This window comes from Lethenteron reissneri, chromosome 30 (assembly GCF_015708825.2).
Source record: "Lethenteron reissneri isolate LAM-NWPU_2019-01 chromosome 30, ASM1570882v1, whole genome shotgun sequence".
In the NCBI taxonomy this organism is placed as follows: domain Eukaryota; kingdom Metazoa; phylum Chordata; class Hyperoartia; order Petromyzontiformes; family Petromyzontidae; genus Lethenteron; species Lethenteron reissneri.
The window spans coordinates 14,744,873-14,770,643 of record NC_083808.1 but is presented as its reverse complement, the minus strand read 5'-3'; the positions used below and the strand labels follow the sequence as shown (position 1 = coordinate 14,770,643).

The following is a 25,771-nucleotide window of genomic DNA, read 5'->3' as shown; positions in this document are numbered from 1 at the left end:
GGACCTCTCCGTATCACCCACAAACTGACGGGATGGTGGAACGGCTGCATCGGACCATCACGTCCATGCTGTCCCAGCAGGTGTCGGTATCCCAGACGGATTGGGACCTCCGCATAGCCGGTGTGTTGCAGGCCTACAGAATGGCTCCTCATGCGGCCACCGGATTTTCCCCTTTCTTTTTAATGTATGGGCGCGAAGTTAACCCCCCTGTGGCGACCCAGCTGAAGCTCTCGGCGCTCCCGGCGAAGTCTAATTTGTCCGAACACATTAAATTTAACATCGCTAAATTGTCTGAGGCGCGGGAAGCGGCCGTGCAAAATTCTGAACTCCGCCAGAAGGCGAACGAGAGGCTTCGGTTGGGGCGGGTGCAGGTGGTCAAATGGGAACCAGGGGACAGGGCGTGGTTGCACTGTCCTCAGGTGCCGCTGGCAACCTCGTCGAAATTGGTACGGCCGTGGCGGGGGCCAGTGGAGGTCGTGCAGGTTTTGCGGCCGCAATGTGTTCGCGTCAAATGGGGGAGGCGCCGGTGGTATGTGCACCCCTCAAGGTTAAAACCATTTGTCGCGCCGCCCCGTGGTTCACACACACACACGCATGGCCAAACGTGTGAGGGTGTCGCCGACTCCCCGTCGTCGCTGCACTCGCCTAACCTGACGCCAACTGTTCCGTCCCCAGGTGAAACAGGAGTGACGGGTCCACACCCACCAACCCCTCCCGGAGGGGTCGGGGGTCACTCGGCAGCGACGCCTGACTCTCTTGCACCCGGACCGTCAACAACCGTCACTGAGCGTGCCAGGACGGGCCCTTGTGACGGGCCCGCCGCGCGGACGCGCGCCAAAACGCGCAGACTATTGTGAGGTCGGCCGTTGGGGGGCCTTGCGGACAATGGGAGGGGTGGCGTCCGGAGTGTGTGTATATATGTTGGTTTTGGGGTATTTATTCGGGGGGGGTGCGTCGGGTTATTTTTTTTCTCTCTCTCTCTCTCTCTCTTCCTGTTGTTGTTCTTGTTAAGGTTCTCTTGTTCTTGTTAAAAATTACGCGAGGCACACACACGGGGTTTTTGTGAGGGATGCACCTTTATTCTGATTTTTTTTGCAGCCAGGGACGGCTGCGAGCTGTACAGGGGGGGGTGATGTAGAGGTGTAATTGCGCATGGCTACGAATGTTGAGGTGTGATTATGCATGGCCACGGATGGCCAACAAACACAAGGGGCGAGGTTACGGCCGTACACAAGGGTGGCGCTAGCACCGACGTCCGCATGTGTATCCCCCACGGGCCCCCCCTCGGGGGCGAGTCCTATAAAAGGTGATGAGCTCGAGGGCTCGAGGTCGGGACTCAGCTTTAACCAGAGAAGACGGAAGACCAGCTAGTGTAGGCCCCAGAGCTCCCCTGGCTCGCCGTCCTTATAAGGGCCGACCAGGGCAAGCCGGTGGCGTGGCCCCGAGAGCCCAGACGAAGCTGGTCTGGTGACTCAGGGAGCCGGGATCCCAGCTTAACCAAGCTGGGACAGATAGCCTCCCCTAGTCCCGTAGTGGAGGAATTGGTATAGGTTAGAGGGGTTAGCTGTCGAGAATCCCTGTAGCCAAGTGACCTGTACAACTGTGTTGGTGTAATAAATAAGTGTGCCTCCGATCCTGTCGTCAAGCCTCCATATATATACTTACTACAACTGTATGTACCTGCTGAAACTACCTTTTTACACCCATAACAATGAAACTCACCGTGACTGTCAGTTGGTTAACATTTGGTGGTGTCACAGTGAATGAGGTCAACCCGTTGGAGTCTGTGCGCATCTTCTGAGGATTAATGGTGGCTGAACCTACTTGCACTTTAGCAACAACGTCCACCTCTTTCGAGGGTGAACCATCAGCATTCCGAACCTCCACCTGTGTATGGGAAGCAGAAAATTATTGAGGGGTACAACATCATTATCAGCCTGCTGGACGCAGGCCTCCACAAACCCCCGCCACCTCTCACGATTATACGATGCAAACATCAATCTAGCAATTCCGATCTTCCCACTCATCCCCTCGTGCACCTCTGTTTCTAAACCCCAACCTGACCCTTCCAGAATGTCCTAGAGCCGACTTGAACTTACCCTCCCCCTATTCCGCACGTGACTCGCTTGCCCTCACCATCTCCTGGACATAAACGAAGCTCAAACTAAGGGTCGGACAAATCCGAGCATGCTCTTAGGAGTAAAATTGGTCAAATTATTACACAGCCTAACCTTAAGGATCTATTATGAACCCGCACATATATTTTTAAAGCTTAGACTTGTTTTTATATATTTTTTTATCCAAAGATATGTTTATTATCCAAAGATACTTCGGTTTTCCATTCACACAGCAGCAACGTAGAGTGAGGGAAAAAGTATTTGATCCCCTGCTGATTTTGTACGTTTGCCCACTGACAAAGAAATGATTAGTCTATAATTTTAATGGTAGGTTTACTTGAACCGTGAGAGACAGAATAACACCAAAAAAATCCAGAAAAACGCATGTCAAAAATGTTATAAATTGATTAGCATTTTAATGAGGGAAATAAGTATTTGACCCCTCTGCAAAACATGACTTAGTACTTGGTGGCAAAACCCTTGTTGGCAATCACAGAGGTCAGACGTTTCTTATAGTTGGCCACCAGGTTTGCACACATCTCAGGAGGGATTATGTCCCACTCCTCTTTGCAGATCTTCTCCAAGTCATTAAGGTTTCGAGGCTTACGTTTGGAAACTCGAACCTTCAGCTCCCTCCACAGATTTTCTATGGGATTAAGGTCTGGAGACTGGCTAGGCCACTCCAGGACCTTAATGTGCTTCTTCTTGAGCCACTCCTTTGTTGCCTTGGCCGTGTGTTATGGGTCATTGTCATGCTGGAATACCCATCCACGACCCATTTTCAATGCCCTGGCTGAGGGAAGAAGGTTCTCACCGAAGATTTGACGGTACATGGCCCCGTCCATCGTCCCTTTGATGCGGTGAAGTTGTCCTGTCCCCTTAGCAGAAAAACACCCCCAAAGCATAATGTTTCCACCTCCATGTTTGACGGTGGGGATGGTGTTAATTCTAGACTTGAAGCGTTCGTGACTGCAAGGAATCATATTCTTAGGTGTTTTCGGTAAAGTCACGTAGGTAAAACATCAAAATTAATAAAATAATAAAATAAAAATAAAGATCACGACGTTTCGGAGGCAACACAAGTCTCCGTCATCAGGTGGGACAGTCACAGCCAGATCAGCTGCATCAAGTGAGGCAATGATTCAAGATGTAATCCCTTAGAAGCGAGTTAAGATCCAAGTCCGATTCAGTACAGTGCATAAAATCCGTGATCTGATTCCATCTGTGAAGGATGCTGTTCCTGATTTACAGTATCCTGGAGTCTACAAATTGAGTTGCATTTGTGGTGATTGCTACATTGGAGAAACGAAACGTCATGTTGCTGACCGTGTCCGCGAGCACAAGTCAGATCTGAAACACGGCAGAACTGATTCTTCGGCCATTGCCGATCATTGCTACAACTTAGTGGGCTCTCATGAAATTGTCTTTTCCGAGACCAAGGTTCTCTGCAAACCTCCTGGCTACCATCTAAGGTTTGTACACGAAGCCATACAAATATACAAACACAGACATAATTTCAACCGTGATGATGGGTACAAACTTAGTAATCATTGGAAAGATGTTATTAACCACGCAAAAAAGACTTAATTACACTTTTTTGACCATCTTATCTGACAGGCACTAGTTTACTTTACTTTACCGAGTGTTAACATCCCCAGTGTTTAACAGTAATCTCTTCATTGTTCAGCCAGCATTGGTATAAACATACGCATTTTCTTTCTTTTCTCATGTGTATCAGACCTCCCCCCTCCCCCATCTCTATCCAATGCGTTGGCGTGGGCAGCAGTGTGTCGCTTGCGCACAATAGCTTCCACGCCGTCGCCCTTCTCTCCCGATACTTTCCATTCATTGGCTACCACATTCTGATGAGCCCCTCCCCCTCTCCTCCCCCCTCAACTCGCTTCTAAGGGATTACATCTTGAATCATTGCCTCACTTGATGCAGCTGATCTGGCTGTGACTGTCCCACCTGATGACGGAGACTTGTGTTGCCTCCGAAACGTCGTGATCTTTATTTTTATTTTATTATTTTATTAATTTTGATGTTTTACCTAGGGGATGGTGTTCTTGGGGTCATAGGCAGCATTCCTCCTCCTCCAAACACGGCGAGTTGAGTTGATGCCAAAGAGCTCCATTTTGGTCTCATCTGACCACAACACTTTCACCCAGTTGTCCTCTGAATCATTCAGATGTTCATTGACAAACTTCAGACGGACATGTATATGCGCTTTCTTGAGCAGGGGGACCTTGCGGGCGCTGCAGGATTTCAGTCCTTCACGGCGTAGTGTGTTACCAACTGGTTTCTTGGTGACTATGGTCCCAGCTGCCTTGAGATCATTGACAAGATCCTCCCGTGTAGTTCTGGGCTGATTTCTCACCGTTCTCATGATCATTGCAACTCCACGAGGTGAGATCTTGCATGGAACCCCAGGCCGAGGGAGATTGTGTTTCTTCCATTTGCCAATAATCGCACCAACTGTTGTCACCTTCTCACCAAGCTGCTTGGCGATGGTCTTGTAGCCCATTCCAGCCTTGTGTAGGTCTACAATCTTGTCCCTGACATCCTTGGAGAGCTCTTTGGTCTTGGCCATGGTGGAGAGTTTGGAATCTGATGTATTGATTGATTGCTTCTGTGAACAGGTGTCTTTTATACAGGTAACAAGCTGAGATTAGGAGCACTCCCTTTAAGAGTGTGCTCCTAATCTCAACTCGTTACCTGTATAAAATACACTTGGAAGCCAGAAATCTTTCTTATTGAGAGGGGGTCAAATACTTATTTCCCTCACTAAAATGCAAATCAATTTATAACATTTTTGACAAGCGTTTTTCTGGATTTTGTTGTTGTTATTCTGTTTGTCACTGTTCAAATAAACCTCCCATTAAAATTATAGACTGATCATTTCTTTGTCAGTGGGCAAACGTACAAAATCAGCAGGGGATCAAATACTTTTTTCCTGCACTGTATATAGGAAATAATGCACAATGCGGCAACTTAAATATTTGGAGTGTGCATGTTCTTCCCATGATCACGTGGGTTTTTTCTCTGGGTCCTCCAGGTTTGCCCCTCCACATTTAAAAAACATGCATTGAGATTTAGATTATTTTTCTGTTATAAATTTCCACCTCATAAGTCACTTTGTTGAGCTATCATTTGTGGCCAGGTCGCTTCTGAAAAATAATAGGTCAGTGGGCTTTTCCTGGTAGGATGGGGTTGTCTTTGTTTTATTTCTATGTTTTTTGGTGATTTGTTTGCCTTTACTGTACTTTGCACTTGTTTTTGTATTGTTTGTTATTGTACTGTTCTTACCCGCCCCTACTAGACGTCTGTGAAATAGCTTTATAGCTCATCAGATTCCTCATTCAGTATAAATCTATATTCTGATCATGAACATATAACAGGGGGATTCTTGTGTAAATTATTTTCCTCAATTGCTTGCATTTGTGTAATGAGCAAGCGCCACCTGGGGGCAACTGGTAGCCAATCCGAAGCGGGGATCCCATCTGGCCCAAAGGTAATGGGCGGAGTTCCAGAGAATATATGGGAACCGTCCAGAGGGTTCCACGAGGGGGCGTGGCTGAGGGTGGAGCTTTCTCCACCGAGAGGGATATAAGGGGATGCAGGAGAGGAATCTAGGTTGGTGTGGGAAGCCTCGGGTCAAGAATGCATCACCGCTCAACCTCTCCTCGCCGGCGACCATGTGGCGAACTCGCAACGAAGCAGACTCTTCTCCCGGCACGCCGCCAGCCAGCGGCAGGATCGGAAAGAGAGGGGGGCATGCTCGACGGTGGATAGAGAATGGCTCGTCAACGGAGTAGAGAGAGAGAGAGAGAAGGAAATTACTCGGAGAGAGAGTGCGGTGTCGTGCAGAGATTCTATAAATAAAGAAAAGACGCCAGTCAACAGTTGTTGTGGAAGGTGCTTCTTCAGCTGGTGTTGCTCGTTGCCTATGTTGTCGGGGTGCCCGTAGGAGGTATTGCTGAGGGGTGACATGCAGAGGCTCGGGTCTGGAGCCTCAGAGGGTCCCCCTGCGGAAACGACGGCCGCCGTTGTGGGCGCTGGGGAGGCGTCCGCCATTACGCATGCTATGGAGACCCCGCGGCAGGATGCCGCCATCTTGGGCGGCATGGCTGGGGCGCGGTCGGAGCCCCGCCATTTCGGGGAAGCAGCGTGGTGAGCTAACTGCGGGGGCTGCTGCTCCTGCTGGACGAAATGGGGCCGAGCGCACCCGACGGCTTACGCACGTCAAGGAATTTGTCGCTGCTGGCGGCGATTGGAGCACCTTCACTTGGAGATTTCAGGTGGCGTTCCGGTCTGTGCAGTGGTCGGAGGAGGAGGCGTTGGTCGCTTTGCCGACCGTCTTGGATGACGACGCTCTCGCGGTGTTCAGGTCGATTCTCTCTGAGAAGAAGATGTTACAAAGCGTGTTTGCCGATATGGCTGGGGTCTACGAACCACCTTCCGACACTCGACGAAAGTTTATGCTTACCGAAGTGCCCTGATGGTGCTGACTGTGGCCGCCTACTCCGATGTTAAGCAAGAGGCCCTTGATGCATTGGTCATGGAACGCATGTTGGCTTTGGCGAGGGACATGGAGGTGGTTTTACCCACTTGTGGGCACGATGTGGAGACTTCCCGGTGGGCCACCAGGTGTCTTCATGCACATGAGAGCCTGCAGCGGTGGTCTCAGATGGTTGCGTGGACGGGCGACCCGAGTCAGGACGGGGAGCCCAACGGTTGGTCGCCGACTAAAGTGGTGGATATTCTTCCAGAGGACGGGGCTTCTGAGGGTGATCTCGCCGCTGCGGTGCCTCTTTGAGATCGGAGGCGGGATGACCCTTCACGGTGCCAAAGGTTCAGCAGTCCACATCAGCGTGAGGACAGGGGTGCTTGGTGGCCACCCATGACCTGCTTCAGGTGTGGCCAGTTGGGCCACTTCACGAGGAATTGCCGGGGTCGCCCTCATTCGTCGACTCCGCCTGCTGCTCCGGCTCCTGCTGCTACTCCGACGGATCAACATTGTCCCTCACAGGCGAGTCGGTACACGTCGGACATCCCAGCCAAATTCACCACCTCAGACATCTCATAACACGGGGCACAGTTGTTCACATCGCGATTCGGGGTTGAGGTTCTGCGTTCGGGGCCTGGTTGGCCTGTTTCGGTGACCCAATGGAAAAAATTGGCACGTCGCGTGGTCGCAGTGGCTGCGGGATCCTCGGCGGTGCCTGGATCCATTCAGGGCGTAGATGGTTGCGTCTTAGTGGACACGGGGGCTTCCGCTACAATCATTTTTGACGTGATCTTTCAGTTACTATTGATTCCTGTCTCGCATGTTCATCCGGCCTTTGACGCTTGTGTTGCTGTTAATGGGGGTAGCATGGGCATCATACGGTCTGGTGGATGCTCACATTGTGATCGGGGATGTCATCGCGTCGGGGCCGGTTCTGATTTCCAGGCCGTACCATGCTTGTTGGGTACTGATTTCCTTGGGAGGATGCCTGTAAAAATCATAGTGGATCAGGGCTGTTTGTAAATGCCCTTGGGTCGTAAATAGTTTTTTCTACCATCGCCGCTGGGACGTTCACCTCGGTGCGCCATTGTGCAGGTACTGGTCGATGTCACAGTTGAGATTCCGCCGGGTTCCCAAATGTTGGTGCTGCTGCGTTATCATGAAAGGTGTGGGTGCGATAATTCGGCAGCTGTCGGCGTGCAGACAATCATTCGTTCCGAACAGGCCCCATTTCTGCAGGTTCTTAACGGGGGTCCAGATGAGGTTGTGTTTGGCTCATGCCACCACCGCCTTAATGGAATGCGATTGAGGTTGAGCTGCGTCGATTTGTAGGGGCGACTCATTCTTCCCCTGGTTCGGACGATAGATGGATTGTGGAGTTATGTCGGGAAAATTCAACATTGTCTTCCGAACAACGGAATAAGTTGCGTGCGCTTTTGCGTGATTTTTGGACGTCTGCAGAAAAAACGATTTCGATTTGGGACGCATGTCCCTTTTGTCTCACCACATTAATAAGGGTGAGGCCAGCCCTATTCGTCAAAATTCGCACCGATTGAGCACAGGGGAGAAGAAACGCGTGCAGTGCACTGTCAGTGACATGTTGTTCGTCATCTAATATTCCTTGGGGCGCGCCGGCTGTGCTTGTTAAAAATAAAGACGGGAACCTCAGATTTTGCGTCGATTTTCACAAATTGAATAAAGTTTCGGTGGCCGAAGCGTATCCGCTCTCACGTACGGATGACTCCCTTGATGCATTGTCCTGGGTGCGGTATTTCTCCACTCTCGATTTGTCTTCCGGATTTTGGTAACTACCCCTGGATGACTAATCGAAGCCAACAAACGCCTTACGCATGCCTCGGGGACTCTTTCAGTTTAATTGCCTTCCAATGGGCTTGAATTCGGCTCTAGCTACCTTCCAACGGTTGATGGAGCTTGTGTTGACTGGCTTGCAGTGGGACACGTGCCTTATTTATTTAGATGATGTGATTGTGTTTAGTCGTATACCTCATATGTCTGTGCTCCGTTTTTCAGAGGATGTCTTTTGCTAACCTGAAATTTAAACCGAAAAAATGTAATTTACTGCAAAATTCGGTATGTTATTTGGGTAATGTGGTTAGTTTCAACAGAATCGTCACGGATCCGACGAAAACTGCTTGTGTTCGTGACTGGCCTACCCCGACGTGTATTGGTGATGTACGCAGTTTTGTTGGCTTCGCCGTCATATTTCCGGCGGTTTGTGCCGAATTTTGCTATGGTCGCTAAGCCCTTGCACGCGCTGACTGCCAAATATCTAAGATTCAAATGGGGTCCTGATGAGGAAGCGGTGTTTGTGGCACTTCGCGCTCGCTTGTCCAATGCGCCTACGCTCCAATATCATGATTTTTCATTGCCGTTTATCCTCGACTCCGATGCCAGCGATACGGGCTTTGGCACCATCTTATCTGAATCGAAAAAATAGTGTGAAAAAGGTGGTCACGTACGGCAGCCATGTCCTGTCCCCTGCGGAAAGTCGTTATTGCGTCACTAGGAGGGAACTTTTGGCAATTGTTCATTTTGTGCGACAGTACAGGCCTTACCTTTATGGCAGGAAATTCATTGTCTGCACTGATAATGCGGATCTCCAATACTCATTGAAGGTTGATCAGCCAGCCGGCCAGCTGTCTCGTTGGCTCGAGATATTACAGGAGTTTTTGTTCGATGTTATTTATCGTAAGGGTTCCCGGCATTGCAACGCGGATGCGCTGTCATGACTGCCGCATGTGACTCGGGATGAGTAGTTGCTCGCCTGTCGCATCGCGACCGAGAACCGTCATGTCCGCGGTGAACGATTCGCCCTTGCATAGTGAGGATGTGCTAGCCGACAACGTATTGCAGCTACCGCGCTCCATCTGAGTGCGCAAGCAGCTGCTGGATGACTCCTTAGGGACTTTGCCAAGTCAGGCAGAACATGTGCATGAGTTTTCTGTGTCAGTGGAAGGAGGTCGATTGGCTTTTCATGATGGCATTTTGATGTGGAGGGATGATATAGTGGACCGATGGCGGATTGTGGTTCCCGTTGCTTTCCATGACGGCTTGGTTCGCGTGTTGCATGGTGAAAAGTTGTTGCACCTTGATGATCAGAAATCCTTGCTGACGTTGCAACGGGATTATTATTGGACCGGTATGACGGCCGATGTCTCTAAACTTATTCGTTCCTGCCATGAGTGCATTCGGCGGAAACCACCGTGCCTGAGGTGCCTTCCACCGCTGCAATCTATTTTGGTCATGCGCATCAATTATTTGGTGGCACTCGACGTCCCGGGCCCCTTTCCGATCACTCCCAGGGGAACAAATACCTTTTGGTGAGAGTGGAATATTTCTCTTGGTGGCCGATGGCTTGGCCTTTGCCTGACCAATTGGCGACCTCCTTCGCTGATGCATTTTTAAATGGCTATGTTATGGACAAGGGTGCTCCGGAACAACTGCTTATGGACCAAGGTCGAAATTTCTCTTCTAAATTGCTACGCAACGTTTGTGACGCTTTTGGCACAAAGAAAATCAGGATGTCGTTGTACCACCCTCAGACTGATGGGATGATCGAGCATCTGAATCGAACCTTGACTGTCATGCTCTGCCAGACTGTGAATGCCAAACATTCCGATTGGGATTTACACGTGCCGAGCATACTCGCAGCTTATAAGATGGCTCGCACGCTTCCAGAGGATTTTCACCATTTTTCCTTATGTACGGAAGTGAAAACGTGCCGCCTATTGATACACAATTAGGAACGTCTGTTAGGGGTGCGATAGTTAAGGGGGGGCTGCAGGTGGCCGGGGGTAATTGAGGACGCAGCCCGGTGATTGGACGAGAGGTATTGGCGTCTGGAATTGGCGCTGCTGTGTCTACAACAACAACACCACGTGGCACTGGGGGCTGGGGGCGAGTGGCGAAGCGGGGGAGGACCCAATTAATTAAGGGGAATTGGTTCAGGGATAAAGGCGGAGAGCGTGGAGCGAAACGGGAGTTGGTGCCTGGGACCAGTGACGAACGGATGGAGAGACGGAGCAGCGGGTAGAGTGAGTATAGCATAGGGTAGCAATGGATAGAAAGAGTGCAGTATAAGGTAGCAGTGGACAGAGAGAATACAGTGTACGGTAGCAGTGGACAGAGAGGATACAGTATAGAGTAGCAATGGATGGAGCGAGTACAGCGTAGGATAGCAGCAAAGTAACGGACCTTGGTAGAGAGAGCAGAGAGGAGGATCGCTGGAGGAGCAGAAGGAGAGCGAGCGAAGCCAGCGGAGCGAGCGAACGGAGGGACATAGAGTGATGTTGATGGGGAGTTGTGAGTTGAAGTGTACGGAGGGACATTGAGTGATGTCGATGGAGATGTGGAACTATATGAGTTAATAAAGAACCAAGAAAGACAAAGAAGCTGTCGCGTCAGTACGAGTCCTACATATGTATATAAATATGCCTTTGTTGCCAAAAAGAGGGTGCACACATTCAACAATAGGGGGAATTAATATTTTGTATTAATATTTGTTCCCGTGGGAATTAATATTATCTGCTTCTGGCATGTGCAAATATGTGCTGGAAGTGTGGTAATCTTAACTTTCTGAATAATGGGGCACCACCACCCACGGGGCATCAACTTTATTGTGGTATTGTCAAATTGGTGATGGGTGACTTCCTGAATTGGGCTGTCAACTGAAAAGGCGTGATCTCTGACTAGCTCTTGGTCCAGCTGACCCAAGCTGGTAGCAACTTGTCCATGGGTCCTGTACTCAGGGAAACGAGCTCCACCCCCCCCCCCGTCCCCACCCCACCTTGGAGTCAGTCTTTGGTTAGACAAAGCCGAAGGCGGTAAAGGTACCCCTGACGACAACCATCAGCCACCATCCCTCAGCCACACATGCGCAAGTTGGGTATATAGACATACAGAAACAGCGACACACACTTAGAAACGGAGATACACACAGAGACACGGAGACACACGCAGACAAAGCAATACGGAGACACACAAAGAGACAGAGGCACTCACACGGACACGGAGACAGACAAAATACACGCATGCATTTGGCCACATTCTTGTTACGTTTTGGGCAGTGCCACTTGATTTATTTGTTCTTAACAAGATAATGATGAGTACGGGATTGTCAATCATCTCTCAGCTGCACTACATTCTCACCCAACCGGGCCCAGAGTGATACGTTGGTTCGTTGTGCCATGAAGATCGAGCAAGTTTGATTTACACAGCAGAGCAGTGCTTGCTCTGTAAATCAAGGCGTTATCAGCCACTGCATGCGTGCTTACATGTGAGAGGAATCCACTCTTAATCCTATGTGTTAGAAATCATTTAATAAAAGTAGTTAGCTATTTTAATGGTACGAATTTGATAATGTATTGATACTAGATTTGAAGCTTTCGTGACTGCAAGGATTCATACTCTTAGTTCTTTCGGTAAAGTCACGTAGGTAAAAAATGAAAATAAAATTAATAAAAATAAAACAATAAAATCACGACGTTTCTGAGGCAACACAAGTCTCCGTCAAATTGGTAATGGGTGACCATCGCAGCCAGATTTGCTGCATCAAGATGATGCAGCAAATCTGGCTGTGACGGTCCCACCTGATGACGGAGATTTGTGTTGCCTCCGAAACGTCGTGATTTTATTGTTTTATTTTTATTAGTTTTTATTTCATTTTTCACCTACGTGACTTTACCGAAAGAACTAAGAGTATGAATGTATTGATACTTAATTATTCATTGTTAATTTATAAATCATTAATAATAAAATTTAATAATAGTTAGTGTACAATTAAGTATTTGTAATTCAGGGATCATTTATTATAATTCATTGTAAAGTATTGTTAGTAACGTGGTGGTAATTCATAATAAATCCATAGGACTGTGTGTCTTGAGAGACAATTATTTTGCACCTTACGAGGTCAGTTGTAGGTTTTGCAGCGCCTAGAATGACTTAGTAGGCCAATCCTTGAGTGGCAATCCTTGCCACAGTAATTGCAAGTGAATGCGGTGGCAGCTCCAGAGGTGTTTGTTGCTTTTTCTGTACGTCACTCCCTCTTGGTCTGCGAAGCACTGTCTTTTCTCCTCGCCTCTCCTGAGGCCTGTTTTCACAGCCTGCTGCCAGCTGAGTCGGTCGCTGGCAGTTTTCTCCCAGTCATTTGGGTTGATGTCGCAGCTCTTGATGTCCCGTTAACAGACATCTTTGAAGCACAGGACTGGGCGACCAGTGACCTGTGTGCCTGATGCCAGCTCGCCGTACAAGACATCTTTGGGTATTTTGCTACCCTGCATGCGGCGCATGTGACCAAGCCATTTCAGGCGCCTATGACTGAGTAGAAAGTACATGCTGGGAATGTTGGCCAAGTTGAGGACTGAGGTGTTGGGAATGCGATCTTGCCATCTGATACCGAGGATGCGCCTGAGACATCAGAGGTGGAATGTGTTTAGTCGATGTTCTTGATGGGCGTATGTTGTCCAGGACTCAGACCTATAGAGGAGGGTGCTAAGGATGCAGGCCCGATACACCTGTACTTTGGTGTTGAGTGTAAGAGATTTGTTCTCCCACACTCTTTTGGTCAACCTGAACATAGCTGTGGACGCCTTCCCAATGCGCTTGTCAATCTCTGTGACAAGGGACAAATTGCAGGTGATGGTGGAACCCAAGTAGGTGAAGTCCTGAACGAATTCCAGGGTGTAGCTGCAAATGTTCATGGAAGGGGTGTCTCTGACATCCTGGCCCATGACATTGGTCTTTTTCAGACTGATTGTCAGGCCAAAGATGTTGCATGCATTGTCAAGGTGGCCGATGAGTGTCTGCAGACCTTGTTCTGTGTGAGCTGTCAGCGCGGCATAATCAGCAAATAGAAGTTCTCTGATGATGACTTTGCGGACTTTGGTTTTGGATCTGAGACGGCCAAGATTGAAGATTTTGCCATCAGATCTTGTATGGAGAAAAACTCCCTCTTCTGCTGTCCCAAAGGCATGTGTGAGCATAAGTGAGAAAAAGATTTCAAACAGTGTTGGGGCAAGCATGCACCCCTGCTTTACACCGCTGAGTATGGGAAATTCCTCTGAGGTGGTGCCGCTCTGCTGTATTGTTCCTTTTATTTGTCATGGAAAGAGGAGATGACTGCCAGCAGCTTCGGTGGGCAGATGATCACTTTGAGGAGTTTGAAGAGGCCTCCCCTACTGATGAGGTCAAAGGCTTTTGTAAGATCAATGAATGCCAAGTACAGGGGCATTCTCTGTTCTCGACATTTCTCCTGTAGCTGACATACGGAGAAGAGCATGTTAATTGTGGACCTTCCTGCTCTGAAGCCACACTGAGCCTCAGGATACGTCCTCTCAGCTAGTATCTGTAACCTGCTGAGGACCACACGGGCAAAGGTTTTCCCCATGATGCTCAGCAGGGAGATGCCACAGTAGTTATTGCAGTCCCCACAGTCACCCTTGTTTTTTATATAGGGTGATCATGTTGGAGTCTCTCATGTCTTGAGAAATTGCTCCTTCTTCCCAGCACTGGCAGATACGTTAATGGAGTTTTGTGAGGACGGCAGGTTTCACACATTTCAGTACCTCAGGTGTGATGCCGTCCTGTCCCGGGGACTTGCCACTGGCTAGTGAGTTGATGGCGTTGTCCAGTTCCTTCAAGGTTGGAACATTGTCCAGTTCGTGTATGATTGATAAGCGCTTTACAGCAGCAAGGGCAGCTTCTGACACACCGTTGTCTCGTGAGTAGAGCTCTGAGTAGTGTTCTACCCACCTGGCCATTTGTTCTTGTTTATCAGTGATGATGGCCCCTGTGCTGGATTTAAGGGGGACAGTCTTCTGATGTTTTGATCAAAGGCTGTCTTGATGCCTTCATACATGGCACGGATATTGCCAGTGTCAGAGGCGAATTGGATCCTACTGCTGAGTTTTACCCAGTAGTAGTTGGCACAGCGTCTGGCGGTCGTTTAAGCTGCACTGTGGGCAGCTTTCAAAGTCCTTAATGATCCTGTACTTGGGACTTGCTTGTACTTCAGGAGCGCCATGCGCTTAGCTTGGAGGATGGGTTCCAATATAGCCATTTGTTCCTCAAACCATGTTTTACACAAATTTGAAATGAGCTTATAACCCGTGACTGCTGCCATCCGTGTTTCTTGGCCAAGATTAGGTGGCTGAGGAGTGTCCTATCCCCATTTTTGCACCTCTTGTTGGCGCAAAGCCCGGGCAGGTTATTCTGGAAATCCTGGGTTGCCCATGCATCAGGATCCCCACCTCGGCCTTGCTGGTGATGTCCAAAGGAGTGCGTAGCATGACGTTTGGTACCACTTTGGCTACAGGGGCTGCCGGGAATGTGCCGCAGGGTGTCACAAAACTGCCTGAAGGGCCCCACTCCTGATTTTCTGTCGGGGTTTACTCCCTTATCCATTGACTCTCCCGAGACACTCACAAGGCAGTGAGAAAACTGTGTAACCCTGGGAGGGGCCCTTGCCAGGTACTGACAGCCGGGCCAGCTGTGCCTGGGACTCACGTAAGGCAGGGTCGTCACGCCCTGAGGTAGTTTATCACAAACTACCCGCTACCTCATAATGAATAATACATTGGTAATTCAAAATCAATAACTAATTGGTAATTCATAATTATTGCTTCATTTGCAATGCATAATTGGAAATTCATGGGTAATTTGGTTGATGTATAATTGATCGGTGAGTTGATTGTGATAATGGATATTGATTTTGCAATGCATATGGGAGATATGGTTTGCTAAAAAATATCAGTTATTGTAAGGAGATGAGAGAGAGCACAAGGCTCTTTCTGATCAATAAATTCGCAGGCACTTATAATCTGGGACGTTGCTAGTGGCTCCACTGTAGCGGTTGTGTCCATGGGTATCGCGTGGAACCCTGATCTCTGTTGTGCATACAAACAAAAGTACCACCAGAGTCACATCGCTAGCTCACATATCTCTCTTTGCAAGATGCAGTGACGAATGGAGAAGAACACAACGCTAAGTACCATCATTTCAAGGTTCTGAGTTCTTTCACCAAACCTATTGTTTCAGTGAGATCACGGCCAGGAAGTGAAACAGTGCCCCTGGTTACATGTGTCAGTAGAGAAACCCCATATGTACTACACTCATTATATCGCTCTTGCTACAGCCTGTGTGTGTGCTACATCGTACCTGTATGAAGTACGGCAATTCGGGCTTGAAATATCGTGATGTCTTCGTTGCGGTGATCTGATAGCGAGATTCCACAATTTTGATTCCAACAAGTTCGGCTTCTTCGGTCTCTGCAGCTAAAGTTGAAGACATATGTAATTACTGCTTCTGCATTCAGATTAACTATGGAATGGACAGATAAACTCAAAACATGGTGACATGGCCCAGAGCTAACACGTTCGCCGCTTTTTGAAAAGGCTGCGGTCCAATCCGGCAGGCCTCCCTGGTTATTACTTCAGTATGCATGAACTATAAAAAAAATACTATGTTTCACAGTGAATGTGAAAGATCCCCTGACTTCATTTAAAATGAGTTGGCCATTGTGTGCTAATATCATTGTCCAAATTAAAAAAATTACTCACAAATTCCTGAATTGGGATGACATTAGGCAATCATCTCTCCCTACTGCCAGACTAATGCCTGCTTGCAGGTACAGTCACCGTGTGCGCACAGGGACAACTGCTCTTACAAATATTTGAGGCTAGATGTGATGTAAGTTGCTTATTGCACGTAGAGCACCCTGAGATAGCCCAGGGTAAAGGGTGCTCTACCACAAACAAGTAAATGGCATTGGTGACTGACTTGGTCAACCAGATCCAAGCAAGTATCTATACGGATCTGGATCCCAATACAATAACAAGAGAAATCGAGAACATGGAAATTGCCCCTAAATGTTAACCCTGATAATTGTGTCACAATAAATGTAGAAGCTCTGTCAAATAAACTAGACTTGTGGAATCAAATCGGTTGATACTGGTTCAGAGTTTGCTTACTTGAACACATGCTTTTGAATAAACAAGTCTAGAAGGACTATTGGCCACTAGGTTAATGATATATAATATGCAATACATTAAATGCACATATACATGTCAACACAAAGTGGTGTTATTTGGGCACATTTTTTTTTCATTATTATGCATGTTTACCCAAGAACATTTCAATGCATCTCAACTCATTTTCAGGAGGGTCCTGCCAAGTCTTTTCAGTCAGGGTCGTTGCTATTACGTGTAATCCCAATTGAGTGATTTGAAAGTACCTTTCAGCATTTGAACAGTGTGTTTTTTTAGCTATGGAAGAGGATCACGGGGAACCTGGAGGAAACGTATTCATAACAGGGGTAGAATATAGAATGCCTACACAAGGGTGGCGTCAGGAATAGAACCTGAACCCGAGACCTTCTTGTTGTGAGGCAAGAGTGACCAATGCACCACCCTCCCACCCAATGAGGGATTTCAAGTTGGTGACAATTCATAGCAGTAATATAACACAATTGTTACAAATGAAAGTTAACTCGTAAGAAAACCACTGACGATTTACCACAAATTTCTACAAATTTTACCAACCTTGGAAGATAAAAGGACTGTCTTGAGCCATGACTAGAATTTGTATTTACACACTTCTGATGGCAGCCCATGCACTCAAACTACTGCTACTCAATCAAATATTATTTTTACAATGATGACAATAACAACAGTATTGTACGCACCTTGAGATGATAGTACAGTTGTTTTTATTGTGAGGCTGAAAGCCAAGAGATCCTTCGCATTTGGGAACAACTTAAGAAGTTTCTCCTTTTTCAGAATGCTAAGTCCCTCTCCTGCAACAAGCTGAGGACAAGAACCACACATTAGAGCTGATTAGTATTTAATCATTATACTATATTCTTGCACATGGAAATATGAACCGTATGGCGGGACCCCATAAGCCCACGGCTCTCGCATACACATTCTATTATAATGTAAACAAAAATCCATACTCTTTGGGTTTTTCGATACCCCCCCCCCGCCTCACGTCCTCTATCTGTTCTTACACCACCTTCCCACTTCTAGCCCCCCCCCCCCAGCCTCACGTCCTCTTCCCCGAGCGCTCACGCGGCCCCTCCCCCTACCCTACCCCCCTCTCTCTCTCCCCCCTTGCCTACTCCCCCCTCTCTTACCTAAATAAACTCTTGTCAAGGCAGCTCTCACGCCGACTTCAGCATTTTCTTGCCGTGATTGTCCCACCTGATGAAGATCGCTTGTGTTGCGATCGAAACGTCGTGATTTGTTTTATTTTATTTTATTTCTACCTACGTTACTTTACAGAAAGAACCAAAGAGTATGTAAACAAAAACTTTGCTCTTTTTCACCAATGGTTTTGAAGGATGGTGGAAAGTGTTGTCTTGTTAAACTATGCCTTTTAAACTGAAAACTACTTTCCTGCAGTACCTCTATTTAAATACACTCTATCACTAATCGTGTTTCTCAGTGTGGATTTGTGACCGCACTTTGTAAACAGTACATAAAATAGTACGCGTTTTCAATGCGCTGTTCATATTGTAACAAGTATTTATACCAATGTTACTCGACAGAGTAGTCGGTCGCCGCTCCTCTTATCCGCATTGATATGGGGACTATGGCTTAACCGAAAAAAAACCTATCTGCACAGATGCATACGAACAAGAGAAGTATTATCAAACATGAGGAATTAACGGTGCAACGCATCTCATCTATTAAATATCTGCAGGTAATAGGATTGTCATCGATTGATCCTGGCTACAGACATTGTAGGTCACAAATAATAATGAAGGTAAGAGAGCAGTTCCACTGTAATATGCATACCGTTATGACAAATAAAGGACTTAAGTCGAGCATGGGGTGCATTTGCTTGTTCAGCTCTTCTGCGCATTCGTTCTCACTCCCCTTGGACGACATGACAACAGAATGATCCACACCAGGTGGGTCGCGGCGATTATGTGCGTGGTGGGATGAAGTCGCTAAAATATCTACATTATTTACGATTTTTACTTGCGTTTATTCGGACCCCCGAGGTCTCGCCATAAGGTTCATATGTTAAGGAGCTGAATGATAATTTTTGAGGTCTGAAAGCCACGAGAGGGCTTCAGGAGAGAGTTTGCGTAGTTTAGCTATTCCTTCTTTGAAGGAGCACAGATGACAGTGGTTTACTACATGGTCCGTAGTTTGGATTGCATGGCCACAGTCGCAACATTGTGACTTGTGTCTTTAATTTTAAATTAATCAATTGAGATGTGTGCATCGGCCTGTTGATGGTTACACCGGTAACTTCGAGGAATGCCAAAACCAGGTGTTTATATCTTCTTGGTTCTTTCGGTAAAGTCACGTAGAAGGGAAGTAATAAAATAATAAAAATAAAACATAATAAAACAATTCTCACGACGTTTCGGCCACAACGCAAGCAGCCGTCCTCAGGTGAAAACCAGGTCCGTCGAGGCGACAGAGTCTGAATGAAACAGCACACGAGCTTGGAGCATATATATAAGCTGGGCGCATTGACAAAGGAATTTGCATATTAAAAGGAATTTAGCATATTTATGGGAAATGCAGGAATGTGATTAGTACTGCATATGCATGTGCATTATGCAGGATTAACAGCATCAAAGGGAGCTGCAGTTACTGCTGCTGCTGCAATTGCTGCTGCCGCAGCCACCGCTGCTGCAGCAGTTGCTGCTGCTGCAGTTTCTGCTGCTGCTGCAGTTGCTGCTGCTGCTGCAGTTGCTGCTGCTGCTGCACTTGCTGCTGCTGCTGCACTTGCTGCTGCTGCTGCAGTTGCAGTTGCTGCCTTATCCATTTTAATATAACACTATGTATTATTTACGACACCATACATTAGTAATGTATGGTGTCGTAATTGTACAGTAAACATATAGCAGTATGATACACATTAGGGTGGGTAGAATAATACATAGTGTTATATGTTATATTAAAATGGATAAGGCAGCAACTGCAGCAGCAGCAGCAGCAAGTGCAGCAGCAGCAGCAAGTGCAGCAGCAGCAGCAACTGCAGCAGCAGCAACTGCAGCAGCAGCAGAAACTGCAGCAGCAGCAACTGCTGCAGCAGCGGTGGCTGCGGCAGCAGCAATTGCAGCAGCAGCAGTAACTGCAGCTCCCTTTGATGCTGTTAATCCTGCATAATGCACATGCATATGCAGTACTAATCACATTCCTGCATTTCCCATAAATATGCTAAATTCCTTTTAATATGCAAATTCATTTGTCAATGCGCTCAGCTTATATATATGCTCCAAGCTCGTGTGCTGTTTCATTCAGACTCTGTCGCCTCGACGGACCTGGTTTTCACCTGAGGACGGCTGCTTGCGTTGTGGCCGAAACGTCGTGAGAATTGTTTTATTATGTTTTATTTTTATTATTTTATTACTTCCCTTCTACGTGACTTTACCGAAAGAACCAAGAAGATGAATCCCTGCAGTCACGAAAGCTTTAAATCAGGTGTTTATACTGAACATCCACATTGTTCCACTCTTCACCAGCGTTCATTCGTGATCTAACTAAGATTCTAGAATGGTGATAGCGTGAAAACCAAAAGGGGGATCCGGACTTGAGTCGGCAGTAAAGAAGATTTTTGAGGTCTTGGTTGATGGCAATAAAATTTGTAACGTCCCTTGCAGTTTTCATGTCTCTGTTAGTTTGAGTGTTATAATACGAATTGTATCTAGCAGTTTTGTGTATGCGCTCCTGCACCAGGTTGGCACATGATACTCTGCAATTAGTATTTAATAATAATAATAACAATAATAATGCTGCTTTTTCATAGAGCACCCTTCATTCCAGAGAAGTCTCAGAACACTTTACATGTGTAGTGACATAGAATGGGTCACTACGGTGTATAGCGCTGGTTACTGGTAGAGAGCAGGATCGTATGTGTAATAGCCTAGTCTACCAGCAGGGCAGGTGAAGTGTGCACTGGAGCGAGTAGCGCCGGTTGCTGGCAGTGAAGGGCATTTGAGGATACAGCGGCCGGTTTGCCAGTAGGGCACGTGATAGGCACGGATGTAGGGTAAAGGTGACAGAGGGGACACGTGGGGCAGAAACCAGAACCTTCTGGTAGGTTCCAGAAGGGGACGTGGCCGAGGGCGGTGCTCGGCCCCGCTGGGGAGGGAGGCCACGACGCTGGATCGAGGCTGCTGTGGTTTAGGAATGGAACTCGTCGTCTTCACAAGTCTTTGTCCCCGTCTTCACCTCCTCGTCGGTGTTGGTTCAAGCAGTGTGCCAGTTGTCCTGACCCGTAAATACTTATCCCCTATACTGTGGAAAGTGTAGAATATACGTGTATGCCTCCTACTATTAGTGTCTCTGAAGTGACTCACTACACATGTGAAGATGATTTACATCATGTATCATGTCAAACATTTAAAGGGCACTCCTAACGACAAATATCTATTTGCCCATGATCAGACATGAGTGTGTTATAAGGGGGTGGTGTTGCAGCATATTTCTCAATTGAGTAATTTGTTGGGAATTTTCAAAGTTGGCAAATTTGGACCATGACTCCAGCACACATACTCTTTGGTTCTTTCGGTAAAGTCGCGTAGGTATAAAATCCGATAAAAGTAAAGTAAACGTTTTATACAATTTTTGTTTTTAATAATCAAAAATAAATTAAATCACGACGTTTTGGAAGCAACACCAAGCTTCGTCATCAGGTGGGAAAACCACAGCAAGAAATAAAATTACTGTAGTGGACAAGAGCCGTTTGTAACAAGATATTATATACGGCAAGAGGGGGGGGGGGGGAGGAGCCAGGGAGGAGAAACAAGGGATGGGCGAGGGGTGAGGGTGATGGTGGGAGGAGTGAAGGTACAACATTTCCAATGAGTGGACTGTGAGACTAACACGCTGGTACGACCCAGTACCTGAGCTGGGCAATGAGCGGGCCTGGGAGGGGGGAGTAGCGCACTGCAGATGTAATGCGAGCGTAAATGGGAAGGCCGGATGTGACGATCCGAGAGGGAGGAGCCAGGGTCACGTGGGGGAGAGGTTATAGGAGGGAGCCCGGAAGAGATCTGGGGATTTGAGGGAGTGAAGAGGCGAGACCACGTTGGGTGGCCGCCGTGCCATCAGCCGCGAGGCTGATAGGGCTTGGCACACCGCCAGCTAGCGGTGTGCGGAGAGAGAGCGGAGTGTGCGGGGCGCACAGGGCGTGCGAGGTTGCACGGGGCTAGCAGAGTGGCTAGCGGGACTGTGCGGGTTGCACGGGGCTAGCGGAGGGCTAGCGGAGCGTGCGAGGTTGCACGGGCAGCAGAGTGGCTGCAGAGTGTGCGGGAGCACACGGAGCAGCGGGGTGGCTGCAGAGTGCGCGGGGCGCGAGGAGAGACGACGCTGGGCCGAGGAGGAGGCCAGCAGGGTGCGGAGGAGAAGAACATCAATTAAGGACAGACGGAGACCAACATCGTGTGAAGGAGTCCTTTATTACATTGGAGTCAGAAGTGGACTTTTTCAAGGCTAAATAACATCGAGGAAGAGGGCCGAGAACTTGAAAAAGCGTAACCCACTTGTTACGTCTTCCGACGACGAATAAACGGCCGCCGGCGCACGTCCTCCAGCGGCCACGTGGCGGTCCAACTTGAATCGCTGCGGGCCGTTCTGCTGGATTTTGTCACCCTGGTGGCGCCGGTGACGAGGCCGGATCGGCCACGCTGCGGGCCTGAAAGCGATGAGCCTTCGATTGGGGCTGAGCCGTCCGCCATTGGGGCCTGGCCCACGCTTCCCGCCCTCTCCAACACGCGGCAGGGCGCCGCCATCTTGGGTGTGGTCGGGGAGGAACGGCGGGAAGCCGCCATCTTGTCGTCGCCGTGGCGGGAAGCCGCCGCCATCTTCAACATCACGGCGGAGAGGCGGCCGCGCACTGCCATCTTGAAGGCGCTGCGTGGTGTGCAGCCTGCTGCTGAGCTGCTGGTTTGCGGGGAGGAGCCGCAAGGAGAGGACGCCGACGCTGCTGCTGCTGGGGCGGGAGCTCTCCCATCTTGGCTCGTGTGCGAGACACCGGAGCAGTCAAGGGAGGATGCCGCGCTCACCGTTCGAGTTCTGCGAGGCGTCTCAAGTTACCACCCTGCCGTCCTCTGCTCGCTGCAGCCCGGGCGAGTCATAACGATATGCACCCGGCCCTAACACACAATTTCACCCATCTAGCGTGTGCTGGGGGGGCGATTGTTGTCATGTCTTGAGCGTGCGGAGCGCGGTTTGGGCTGTGTGTGCGTGTGTGTGTTGACGATGGACGCGCTATCTGCTTGTTTGCTCAGTGTCAAATAGTGTGTGTGCGTTGCGGCATGGAGTTGTTATCTTGATGGCGAAGTTAATTATTAATTCGGTTGCATCGTGTATCCCGTGCTGTACCATCCCATTGGGTTGCCGTGTGCGACGTGGTTAATTGAAAAAAAAAATGTTGGGTGTTGTTGCTGCATGGTACGACTGAGTTAATGGTTTGTCTGCCTGCAGCTCTGCTTGCTATTATGCATAAATGTACGCTTGTGATCGCGATATGATGACTGCATGTGCTGTATACACTGTTCTGTACGGATACGGAGGGCGGTGCATTGGTTGACCATTGGGTTCGGGATTGTTATTAATTGTTCGTACCTGTTCAGAAATTGGTAAAAATTCGGGGGGGACCCAAAAATTTGGTCGTATGGGTGTTCATGCACACGAGATTGCGTGTGTGTTAAAGCAAATTGCGAGTGTTGAGAGATGGGGCCGTAAATTGCCGCCAAGTGGCGTCGCTCATTCTGTTGATTGCATGCGGCCAGGGGTTGCATTGCGAGTTGGTGTGTGTAAGCAATGTGTCTTGGTCAAATATAGGTAAAAAATTCCCCCGATACGACTGCTGTACGCAGCGAGCTGCGGCTGTGCGTCCTATCGTTGGCGGGTTGTTAAAACGTGACGGGGGATGTGTGTTGTGACCCCCAGCAAAGGGCAGCTGGGGTACACGCACGGGGAAAACTGGCGACGTGTTCGCACGTTGGCCCGCCATTTTCAGCGCGCGCGGGAAATTGCGGGGATGCGCTTGGCGCAAGGGGGCCGCCATTTTGTGTGCGCGCCAGATTATCGCGGGGATGCGCTTGCCGCAGGGGGCCGCCATTTTTAGCGCGGGAAAAGAACTTCGGTGGGGCGCTTCGCGCGGGTCGCCACCATTTTCAGTATACACGTCGAGCAGCGGGGATGTGGTTATGGATAGCATCCCTTGACTCTCGTGTTGCGCTCTAACTTGTGTGCGTGCATTGCGTGTTGTGCGCAATGCTGGCGTGTTGGCGCCCATCGGGGTAACAGGAGCGTAGTGGCACGTGGCTGACTAAGGGGGGCGTGTCATTGCACCAGCATTTTGGGACGGAGATGCTGGCTGGGTTCTATTCTGGGGCAAATATTTCATCAGTATATGCCTGCCATTGTTGAGTGGGTGATGCACGAGTTGTGGTCACATCGGCCTATGGCCGATGGCTGACCTGACAGCCCGGAGGCGAGACACTCCGTGGTATGTCTCAAACTAATGGGCCATGGGCTCATATGGCTCGGGGAGTCGTGGTTCAGTTGTGCGGTGGCAGACTGAACCTGGTGTGCCGGGGGATCATGGGATTCAGGAGTAGAGGTTCCGATACGTGGTAGCGAACGGGGTGACCTGGCTAGCATGGGGCGGGGATTCCCCTTGCGGGTCCTCCAGCGGGAAGGGCCGCGGACTTGTTCCGCTCTGGGCTAGGGCGTTATTGAATGTGTAAGGGCACATTGCCCGTGGGGAGGTTGATGGGGTCTGGCCTTGCCGAGGGATGAATCTTCCCTTGGCTATAAAGCGTCAGACTATAAGATGCTGGTGTGTGTCTATCGCTGATGGGATAGTAAGGGAGGAGCATGGCTGAGTTGTTGCTCGTCCCCGAAATTGCACTAGTCGAATGTATGGTCAGTGGTTGTTGCTGTGGTTGGACGACCACGGTGAGGGTGAAGGCGGGTTAAATGTTACCGCTGGGGAGCGTGGCTCTCTCCACGCGAGGGTGTGCGGCTGGGGGCTTTGTTGAGAGTGACAGTGGGTACATGCTGTGTACGTGATATGTCTATGCTGGTCCTCAAGGGAGGACTGCTGGTGGGCAAGAGCAGGAATTTTTTGTTGTTGTCACGTGTAAATAATATTGTTGTTAAAATGTAAATACTGGGGCATCCATCGCGTCTATTTTGGGTATTTATTGGGGTTTTCCTTAAGCGGGCCGGATTTACATCATCTCCACTACCCTGGGGCCGGGTGGTTGTCGTGCACGACATGCGGATGTGCGTTGTTGTGCTGTGCCTCAGGGGGTTGGATTCTCCTTCTCATCACAGATCTTCGGCGCCTGCCACACTGGGTGTTACCGGATGTGGACTTGAAGGAGGAATTGAGCGCCCGTTCATCACTCCGGCTCTACCAGTTGCTCTCTGACGTTGGACTTGAGCCGAGCGGATGGAACAGCAACACGAACACGCTCTAAGACACCGCATTCCTGGGTTATGCGCGTCGGCCGTTCTTGCGTGTCGGTTGCCGTTGTTGTGCATTGTTCCATTCTTAATTCTTGTTGCTTGTTGCGCGGAGGACGGGCCGGTGTTCTGTACCGGATCCTGATCCCTCCTTTCGTTACTTGTGTTGTTGTTATAATCTCCGTTGTGTCTGGGGTGATTCCTGATTGTGATGCCTTCGCTCGCATTATTTCGTCCTGTTTTAGCCGAGGACGGCTGGATTTTTTCTTTAGGGGGGGGGTCATGTAATGCGAGCATAAATAGGAAGGCCGGATGTGACGATCCGAGAGGGAGGAGCCAGGGTCACGTGGGGGAGAGGTTATAGGAGGGAGCCCGGAAGAGATCTGGGGAGTCGAGGGAGTGAAGAGGCGAGACCACGTTGGGTGGCCGCCGTGCCATCAGCCATGAGGCTGATAGGGCTTGGCACACCGCCAGCTAGCGGTGTGCGGAGAGAGAGCGGAGTGTGCGGGGCGCACAGGGCGTGCGAGATTGCACGGGGCTAGCAGAGTGGCTAGCGGGACCGTGCAAGTAGCACGGGGCTAGCGGAGGGCTAGCAGAGGGTGCGAGGTTGCACGGGGCTAGCGGAGGGCTAGCAGAGGGTGCGAGGTTGCACGGGGCTAGCGGAGGGCTAGCAGAGGGTGCGAGGT

General features: G+C 49.1%; 1 protein-coding gene across 1 annotated transcript in view; it reads right to left on the bottom strand.

Annotated features, from left to right (window-relative positions):
* Nucleotides 1–25,771, bottom strand: part of LOC133349569 (complement C3) — a 217,451-nt gene that overhangs the window by 143,883 nt on the left and 47,797 nt on the right. The window contains exons 9-11 of the mRNA XM_061563138.1: nucleotides 17,324–17,444; nucleotides 15,799–15,914; nucleotides 1,723–1,887 (exon numbers count right to left, since the gene is read on the bottom strand). Coding sequence (XP_061419122.1) covers nucleotides 1,723–1,887; nucleotides 15,799–15,914; nucleotides 17,324–17,444 — 402 coding nt within the window. The remainder of the gene's footprint in view (nucleotides 1–1,722; nucleotides 1,888–15,798; nucleotides 15,915–17,323; nucleotides 17,445–25,771) is intronic.